We start from the raw sequence: 10,664 nt of genomic DNA on the forward strand, positions 1-10,664 counted from the left end.
ACATCATTCTCAATTTCGGCTATCAAATCAAATGAATAAAAAAATTATCAATGACTTCAAATTAATAAGAATGTGTGAGATATAAAAATTGGTTTGTTAATATCACAATCTTTTTATTTTATGAAAAAAAAAGGAGAAAATGTGATCTCGTTCAATCTAATTTTGAAATTTTGGAAGAAAATTAAGTGCAGTCTCTTCCAAATGTCAAATGGGAATACAATTACTTTTGGCCTACCAAGTCAAACAGAAGGTTAAAAGAGATGCGATAGTCTGAAAAAAAATGTATTTGTGAGAATTTAAACTCTCGAGTTAGAGAAATTTTTTAGTTTTTCTAAAATACAAGTACACCACATATCAATATACAAGTACTGAAACACTTATAAATATATTTTTCACCAATTATATTATAACATATGAACAATCAACTCGTGTTCTAAAAACATTGAAAATTTTCTCCTCAAGTTCTAGTTGAGGAGTTCCAAACTAACCCCTAGAAGAACCTCTGCTAAGGGTAGTGCAGGACCACCAAACTATCGTGAGCACAAGGCAACAGATTAATACTTCGCTTAGTTTTTTTTTTTTTTTTGAAACAAAAGCTTAGTTGTTAGGTTTTGGTTTATTTTATTTTAGTGTAAAAAAGAAAGTCAAATAAAAAAGAAGGGAACCCCGCCGAGTACCAGTTATCCTCTCCGCTCCTCCTCTGTCAGTCCAGTCAATCCAGTCAGTCGACATCATCGAGTGGGTCGGCCGTGGGCGTGGGGAGTGAGTCTACTAATCAGCGTCATCACGGCCGTAATTAAATTTTTATTACTTTTGACCCTGAATTTCATTTCTTGGGAGTTACATCATCTCATCAAAAGGATCTGGATAAGATCCTGAAAATCTGTAAATCATATCCGTTCATTATACATTATGCGATCATTTTTTATTAGGTACGATTTGTAGTTAATTTTAAATAAAAATATTTAAAATTATTTCGACTCTTTAATTAAAGATATTGGATTCTGAGTGTATGTCAGACTAGTAAGCTTAATCGGAGGAATACAGTGACAGTCCAAGTGGCTGCCCAACCCATCCTGTAGTTATTTCTGTGCTTCTAGCAAAAACAGCCTCATCTTTTCCATTCCTAACCGCTGTAAGGCAAGCTGACCCACGAAAAGTAAGGACTTTCAACTTCTCTATATGTACTCTTCACTAATTGTCGGGAAACTAGGAAGAGGATTCTCTCCCCTCTGTATCTCTCTTTCCTTTCCTCTCCTTCTACTTGGACGGTTAAGATTAAGCTACGTCAATATCTTATATTGATTTTTTTATACAGACAAAAAGACAAAAAGCAAAGAAAAGAGTGAGAGGAGGAAAGGGAATGAGATGCACACAAAAAATTATAAAAAGCAAATAGAAATTCAAATTACAGAAATTACAAGTAAACTAGTAAAAAAAACAAAACCAATAGTCTTGAGCTTATTAATTTTTTTCGCAGCACAGGCGTTGCTGAGTTCCATCGAATTTTAAACATAGAAGGCCGAATGTTCAAATTTATTTAAAAACAATAAGCAGTCTCAGCACAGCAGACACTATTGTACAAAATCACATTGTCGATCAAAGCTACGATTACAAACTCCCGAAAGAATTGTGTAGCAAAGAAATTACGAGTATCTCTCACCTTTTGATTTTCCTCTGTTTATTTTTCCTGCCATTTTTGTTTAGCTTTTTTGAGCTTCTAGCAAGTCCAAGACGACGATCTCTTAAGGACTGGCTTCATTTGTTTGTCCTCTTCGAGCGAAATCATCCCCAAGTGTGACGGATCCTCTAGCATCATCTTTGCAACCAGATATCCTGCTATTGACCATGTCTGGTACTTCCTTGCTTGTTTACCAATATATCTTCCCAGTTTCCCGTCATAATATTCTGGCCAAGAATCTTTTAGCAGACGACTCTCAGCAAGCTCGATTGCCCGTCTTGCAATTTGTGGTCTTCCCGTTTTGATGCAAGCGGCAGTTAGCATCCATAAAAGCACTGCAGCAATTTGAAAGACAAAAATATTAAAAGGATATCTATGGTAATGCGATTATAAGAGAGAATAGGTTAAGTTGGTTTAGATATGTGAAACAATGACCTAAAGATGTTCTGGTTAAAAAATGCGATTATGAGACAGAGGCTCATGCCAAATGAGGTAGAGGAAGACTTGAATGAGACTTTAAGAAATGACATGGAGTGCTTGGAACTAACGGAAGACTTAGCTCAAAATTGAGCAATGGCGTTCTATGATTCATACAACCAACCCCCCTAGTGGTATAAGGCTTTGTTGTCGATATGTATGGTAATAATCTTGGTGTGGTTTTTTCAAAGTGGAAACTTCATCTAGATCAGTCCTGGGGTAGATAATGGGGGCAATAACAGGTAATGAAAACAAAACAAAACAAAACACAACAAAACAAAACAAAACAAAACACAACAAAACAAAGCAAGGCGGGGCAAGGGAATGCAGCCCAACACTAGGCAAGGGAATCGAGTATATTAGGCACGAAGCCTGCTTGGTTCTTTTACGAAATTGAAAAAATAGATAACTGCGTGAAATATACCACCACCGTTTTCCGAAAACAAACTTGAAGAAAGAGATATCAAACTTACTTTTTCAGGATGAGTATTCAGTTCAGAAGTCAAAGACTTATAATGAAAACAAAACAAGGCTGCTATTTTCATACTACTTGAACACTGTATTTAAAATATGCTTTTGAAAGCTCATCTAAGCAAGAAATCTTCCATTACGTAAAACATCCATAGTCCACAACTGATTTCCACCTTGGAAACCAAGCTATAATCCATAACGCAAATAATGATAAAATGATCTACCATCACAACTATTCAATTTGAATTTTATTTGCAGCAATAACATAGAAACTTCAAGTAGAGGGACAAACCTGGCCAGGATCCTCCATTATGGTAACTCCATCTGGTATTCTTGGGATCACAACCAGTTACGATTCGCCACTCATGACTGTCTATTGCTGGATAACATATTTTTAACGGCATTTCTCCAACCAACTCTTCCCAACGAGATTCAATGAGATCCATTATAGCCACTGATTGCTCTGGGGTTGCAAGAGAAGATAGAATTGCAACACAGTTACCCAAAGCAAACCATCGAAAATCCATCCTAGCAGGACTCACGTTGCCAATAAAGTAGCCACCACGGCATGGCATAAAATCAAATACCCAATCTGGGATGGAATCAGGAATGACATTGAACTTATTTACAGCTGTGTGCGAGTACTCTTCAGTCTTGTAACGGTATATATCATTTAATTGTTGGAAATCAAGCCAGAAGTAAACTCGCATGTGGTAACTTAAGGCATGCAAACGCTTGACAATTCGCTCTATGAATTCTTTTCCTTCTCCATCAGGTTTCAGCATTCCCAATGCACATCTCAATGACATAAAGAACAGAGCTTGGATTTCAATCGGATAACCATAAATTCCCTGGATAACCATATAACATGTTAAATAAGATAAGACATTTTTTAAGGTTAAGTATATTAAAACCATGGTATAGAAATACAGCAATCAGGCAGACAAGAAAACTTGAAGTCAGCTACAAACCTGCATAAACGTGAAGACTAATGGACAATAATATATAAACAGTGAAATAAAATGCATAATATATCATGTAAGAAATACGAAAAGATTTATGCAAAAGTTTCCTTTCTCGTTTTTTTCTTTTACTAAAAACTTCAAGATACAAACCTTCATAACAGACCAGAATTATCCTTTTCTCATTTTTTTATTCTTTTATTATAAATAAATAAATAATATCCTTCATGAGCTTCAAAACCTTCATCTATTGGGACTACAAATCATATTCACTTTTATTATGGGAGGAAGTGGAACTTAGTCGGCTATCCATCCATACATGTCAATGGATAAGGCATTAAACACTAACAAATAGAACCGCAAGAACATGACTTTCAAGTTTCAACACTTTAAAAAATTACAAATTTCTTTATAAGCTAGAGCATTGATTAAAGCCACTTTTAATCAATGTCAATGCAGCTATCATTGTAGTCTTCAAATGAAGAAAGCAAGAATATACTGCTAATAAAAACGATACTAGGGGACCACCCATACGCAGACAGATTGCTATACGAGAAGTCTATTGGTGATATATTCCTTCAGGCACAATAAATTCATCACCGAGTATTAACCATCAGTCCAAGCACTCCCACACACATATTATTCAGATAATTCATCTTGTGGGTCAATTCATGTAAATGCCAACTATGCCTTGTTACTTCTCAGAATTGTAATATTGAACGTAAGAACTAAGGGTAATGTGCTACGTACATAACATCCAATTTCATGTGCACTCCAACCACATTTAAACAGTGTATCATCTATTTGAAACTAAACCTAGCAAAGAAACCAAAGTTGCAAACCTGTAATCTTATAACGGTTAGGGACAGAAAGACTAAAGATTAATGACCTTATGATGGCTTTAAAGGACTTCTCAAGCTACTTCTTATTTGCACTGGCAATTAAGTCTCTTTTCGAAAAAAGAAATTCCTTTGAAAATGAAGTGCAACTTACCATTCTACGATCAATCATGGAGCATCCATCAGCACAAAGCAACGTTGGGAACGTGTCAAAACCTTCTGAGAGACATAGAGTCAATATGAGCCTCATTCCTTTTTGACAATCTTCTGTTTCCGCGAGAGATAAATCCCCGGTTGATTTTGTATATGCACGGAGCAGTATAATCCACCAAAAACCAGAGTCAACAGGAGCAACTCTTCCAATTGCACTCTCTCCGAAATCTGCAATGATTGTATCTGACTTTCGGATAGGGTCATGAAGAACTTTGAAGCTTGCTGGCATTGCACCTTCCCCGAGCTTGAACCTGTCTATTCTCTTTTCCCATCCTTGAAGCTGTAGGGTCTTCAAGAGGAAGTTCTTAACTATCTCCGGCTCACCATTCATAAGGAAAGCCAGAGCACTAGGTACAAAATCTCGGACAAAAACCTAAACACAACCAGAATCATGTCAAGATTTAATAATCACTTAACTGAACACTTAAAACATAAATGTTTTAGAGCTTTGTTTGCCTTCTCCCAAGGGTGTAATTCCTTTTTATATCCAATATTATGCCAAAATCAAAGAGAACAAGCGACATTTGCAGGATCAATAAGTTTCTCGGCGTCATCACCTCACCTCACGAGTCTAATTAGATATTTCAACTGATAGATATTTCCCCAAGTTGATTTGATTGCCAAAATTATTATTTCAAGGACGGATAGATTATTGCATAATCTCACACAAAATGAAATTGAAAACAAAAGGCAAGCAAGGGTTGACAATTGTGAAAAGTTGACCTGATCATAATTCAAGACTTCCTCAGAAGCATGATCGTATGCGGCAATGGTGCCCATAGGCTGGTTGCGGTAGAAGACCAAAGACCGGCGGAGAGCATCCCATGCCTCAGCAACCATTGGATGGGGCTCAAACGAGTTGCGTGCAGAGGAAGCAGGAGTGTCAAAACCAGACCTTCCACCGGGGGAGTAGGTGCTGTCCATGTTGTCCAAGCCGACTCTTGTGAGGCCAATGGAGAGCTCACTGAGTGACCTCTCGTCAAAGGACCTCTGCCTCTCAATGTTGAGTCTGGGCTTGTCGAGAAGGCGTGAGAGGTCGTAGTCATCCATGTCCGAAATGGAGCAGTGCGAGCTCACATTTCGTAGCCCAAACTCTTTGGTCCCTTCCATTTCCTTGGTCCGTTTCTTCTTCTTCGAACTTCAACAGATTCCAATCGAACAAAATGACTTGCTTCACTTCTCAAGTCTCAACAGATCTGAAATCTGTTTGTGTTGTGCTCAACTCCTACCAGACCAATTTATTTATTATTTTATCACGCAAAACATACAATTTACATGAAAAACAAAATCACATAAACCTTTCAGAAATAAAATAAAATTGGAAAAAGAGAGAGAGAGAGAGAGAGAGAGAGAGAGAGAGAGAGAAAGCAGCTCCAGTGAATCATATAATCTATCACCAACAAAAATTAAGAACGTTAATCAATAGTCAAGTAATAATCCAATCATCAACAACAACTTCATATGAGTTTATAAAATTTGGTTTGAAAAATTCGTCTCCTATCATTATCCATAAGTAAAATATTATTAGGATGAACAATCATTTTCAAAACCTGTGTACAAAAATATGCAACAAAACAGAAAATTACAGATTACTTAGGGTGATGTAATCCACATGCGTATTTATTTTTACTTTTCACATCTTTTAATCTCTTAATTTCACCGTCAGATCAATTTTTAACTATCAAATAGAATGAATTGAAGAATATTAATAGAAAAAATGAACAAAGATGCGTGAACAGTAAAAAGTGTGAATAGTACTAGCACTATATAACAGAGTATCTGACAGATTAAATCATTACAGCAGAGAAAATTAAACATTATTTAATAATAATAAATTGTAATAATGGTAGATCAAGATCAACAAGTAACATTCAGCATTAACGTACAAGAAAACCAGATCTGAACCTTCTCAGCAAAAAAAAAAATGCAAATTAAGGAGAGAACGAGAAGAGAGAAAGAGAGATTATACCTCAGAGAGAGAGAGAGAGAGAGAGAAATGTCAAAGGAGGCGGAGGAGGTGGAGTCTCCGTCGGCGTGATAGGGCGATCGCCGGCGATATCGCCGGGGACTGTTCGGAAAGATGACGTAAAAATATAATATTAATATTATTACAACAGTAGAGCGATTTGCTTGCTTCTTGGAAGAAAGGAGAAAGAAAAGAAAGAAGAGAAAAAAAGAGCAGGTGGTTAAGCACCTACTATTTATAGCGTGGGAGGGTAGCTGAAAGAGTGGAGCAGGCGATGGATTTGCCAACGTGTCAAAAACGACACCGTTTAGGAAGTTTATTTTATTTTTTAATTTAAAAAAAAAAAATTTATTAACACCTCATATTTTGTTGACTTACACTTTACATAATAATTTAATATTAAACTGCTCATAAAATGACTATTTAAGCCCTAAAATGTTCTAAAAATTAAAAAGAAGATTCTAAATACACCCTTGAGTCATGCTAAAAATTTACTTCTACGCTCTTACATAAGCAATATGATTATTTTTCCAAAAAAAAATGAACAGGTTTTTGTAAAAGTTTGAAAACTCAATGCAAAACTCCATCACTTCAATATATATATACATACAACTGCAAGACTTAAACTCTTTTGCTCTAGAGTCAGTTTGGGTGAGACTTGTGTCCTTTTATCTTTGCTTTAATGATATAGGTTATTGATATGAAAATTGAAAATAAAACTAAAGGAAACAAGTTTGTGAAGACGAATACGCGAGTTTGATATGGGATGTATGTGAAGAGTTTAGGGTATGAGGGTAGTTTTGGAAAGAAAATAGGGTGTATTAAGATATTTTTTAATTTAGAAAGTAGATGTAAAGTGTTTTTAGTGCGTATGGTGTAATCAACCAAATCTGAGATGCCACTCTTTTAAAAAATGGACAAAAGGCAAAATGAAGTGTAAGAGAGTAGACCGGGAATAGCCGGTGAGAGGCACGAGTGATTTGTCAACGTGGGTAAAACGACACCGTGTGAGCCTCCGCAAGTGTCTCCGTCTCTGACTCAGCATTGGACGCCTCACTGCCCGCATTGGACGCCTCACTGCCCGCACTCCGCAGGCACGCCCGCTATCAACTTGTTTTATCCGTTGGTCTTCTCTCATTTAAAACACTGTTTTTTTTGTACTTGCCAATTCCTTCCCCACTAACTATAATTCCACGTGGTGGTTTGGTAAGCTAATTAAATACTGAGAAAATATTTAATTACATGTGATTATGACAGTTTTTCCTATGTTTACGAGAATAGACCAAGGTATGGGTACATCTAATGGCGGATATACAGAAGAACTAAGGTGATTTTGAGACTCTGAAAGTCAGAATAAGATAATTAGTATTACGTTCTAATAGTATTTAGTAATATTCATCTTCACTTGTAAAAGGTTTTAGGTTTGATTCTCACTGAAAGACGAATTTGAATTACATTATTGTTAGTCTATTATGAGGTTAGGCTCATCCCGTTCTCTTAGTGTAGATAATATTGTTTGTTAAAAAAAAAAATGCTTGTGGAGGGCTACCATGGCTAAATTTGTTATAAAAAAAAAAAGAGAAAATGACTTTCACACACACATCTTTATTTATGGTCATCGAAATTGAATAAATCAAACACAATCAGCAGCCAAGATTAAATGCAGTGATGTGGTGATGAAACGCGTTGTTGACTTCTGCACCAAGCAACTATGACTGAGGAATGAACACTCTCGACCTAGAGTTCTAAAACCTGAAGAAAGGCTATGCAATTCACTACTAAATTTAAGATCTTTTACATCAAATTTGGCAGCTTCAACTATATTTGTGAAACATGCATGGCCATGTTAATCATTTGCCAATTAGTGGATAATCCCATGCACAACCAACGCTTATGGCCTCAGATAAACACACGTGATGATCATTACCAAACACCACCACATCCTAATCATTATCCCCATCGTTAGTTAAACATTATTTAGATCAAGGATTTATCTCACAAATAATGATAGGGACTCCGTGGTGATAACTAGATGAAGATCCTCTTCGGATCCTCTTTGTGAGGATTCTGGTGATTACTTCATCGTGTTCGTTCATCGTACATCGTATTGTTAGTTTTTGTCAGGTACTGTTTGTGTTTAATCTATACTATTATTAAGAGAACCCTGCTTGTCAACTTTGCCACTTTTTTCCTATTTTGCCCTCATTTTTTATACACACTATTGACAAAAGGAGGGTAAAATAGTAATTTTGTACCTTTTGACAAAATGACAACCATATCCCTATTTTTCCTATTTTACCCTCTTTTTACACTTATTTTTCTAATTTTACCCTCACTTTTGATACACAATATCTACATAAGGAGGACAAAACAATAATTATGTAATATTAAGAAAAATATGCACTTATTAAGAGAAATTGTTCACACATACACAAAGTGAATGCTTTCTGCTAGTTTTAAATAAAAAAAATTTAAAATAATTTATAGTTGCATGATGACAGATGAATGGACAGCTGAGATCTTTACGAAGAAGATCCGGATAAGATCCTATTTGGTGATAACTGACCATTCTTTGGTGGTGATGATTATCCCTTGAAAGCCTTGACAATCCACGGCACTGCATGCTGGCTATCAAGACCACATGGCAAATTTGTTGGAATTGCATCACTAATAAACCATATATGGGTAAACACATGCATGGATCCAAATCATCCCAATTGTTGATAACACCATCTTGATATTGATAAATAGACGTCAAGATAACCTCCCGACACAAGTACTATGATTATAATAGAAATCATAATAACATTAAAAAAAAATTGTCTTAACAATTCTTTCATTCAATGTCTTAGAACTATATTCATTCAACGTGTAATATTGGGCACAAACAGTCTCTTTAGAAATCTATCTTCAACCAACGTCAGGTCCGACTTAGACATCAAAAAGAAAGATCTTATTTTCTGTCTGAGATTAGTTTATCTAGGGAGCCTCGCTAGAAACCAAATCTTGAGTCATGAAACCAAATCTTGAGATTGATAAATAGACGTCAAGATAACCTCCCGACACAAGCACTATGATTATAAAAGAAATCATAATAACATCCACAAAAAATTGTCTTAATAGTTCTTTCATTCAATGTCTTAGAACTATATTCATTCAACTTGTAATATTGGGCACAAACAGTCTCTTTAGAAATCTATCTTCAACCAACGTCAGGTCCGACTTAGACATCAAAAAAGAAAGATCTTATTTTCTGTCTGAGATTGGTTTGTCTAGGGAGCCTCGCTAGAAACCAAATCTTGAGTCATGAAACCAAGACCTAAGCCCTAATGACTAAACCCGCAATCAATCGAGCTATTCATTCAACGTGTAATATTGGGTACAAACAGTCTCTTTAGAAATCTATCTTCAACCAACATCGAGTCCAACTTAGACATAAAAAAAAAAAAAGATCTTATTTTCTATCTGAGATTGGTTTTTCTAGGGAGCCTCGCTAGAAACCAAATCTTGAGTCATGAAACCAAGACCTAAGCCCTGATCACTAAACCCGCAATCGATCGAGTTTCAAGGAGATCAAATTTTTCGCGTGAAATCAAAATTTTTGCCTGAGATCGAATTTTCTTAGGAGATCGAGCTCCCAGTAGAAATCGGGTCCTCATTGCCAACTATGATGAATTTGCACTATTATCCTTCCAAGTTAGCACTTTTAACATAATTTTGTCAAAGTGGAGCAAATAGAATTTCAGAATGCAAAATGACGATATTTTAGTTTCAAAGAAAAAACCAATGGTGTGTTTGGTTTAACGAAAAGTGAGCCTGGGAATGGGAAAGTGCTGTATTTCCCATGTTTTATAAGGGCAGGCTTGGGAAATAAATTCCTGGTCATGAAAAAATAGAGAGGAAAGTTTCCTTCCTCGTGGGAAACCAAAATAAATAAACCATTTATTACTTGTTTTGGTATGACTAACCTACCCTCAATGATAATTGAAAAGGTCAATATCTCCAAAAAGTAGTAGTTTCTTGTTCCTTTCTCATCATTACTAAATATAGGTAGG

At 35.8% G+C, this 10,664-nt stretch overlaps 1 protein-coding gene across 1 annotated transcript; it reads right to left on the minus strand.

Annotated features, from left to right (window-relative positions):
* Nucleotides 1-1,382: 1,382 nt before the first annotated feature.
* Nucleotides 1,383-6,834, minus strand: LOC137710456 (putative alkaline/neutral invertase D). The gene is made up of 5 exons (XM_068449480.2): nucleotides 6,613-6,834; nucleotides 5,367-5,868; nucleotides 4,585-5,016; nucleotides 2,922-3,480; nucleotides 1,383-2,016 (listed from the first exon to the last, which is right to left on the minus strand). The coding sequence occupies exons 2-5, from the start codon at nucleotides 5,751-5,753 to the stop codon at nucleotides 1,721-1,723; spliced, it is 1,674 nt and encodes a 557-aa protein (XP_068305581.1). The 5' UTR covers nucleotides 5,754-5,868; nucleotides 6,613-6,834; the 3' UTR covers nucleotides 1,383-1,720.
* Between the last annotated feature and the right edge of the window lie 3,830 nt (nucleotides 6,835-10,664).

This window comes from Pyrus communis, chromosome 15 (genome assembly GCF_041283825.1).
Source record: "Pyrus communis isolate YQ-2024b chromosome 15, ASM4128382v1, whole genome shotgun sequence".
NCBI lineage: Eukaryota > Viridiplantae > Streptophyta > Magnoliopsida > Rosales > Rosaceae > Pyrus > Pyrus communis.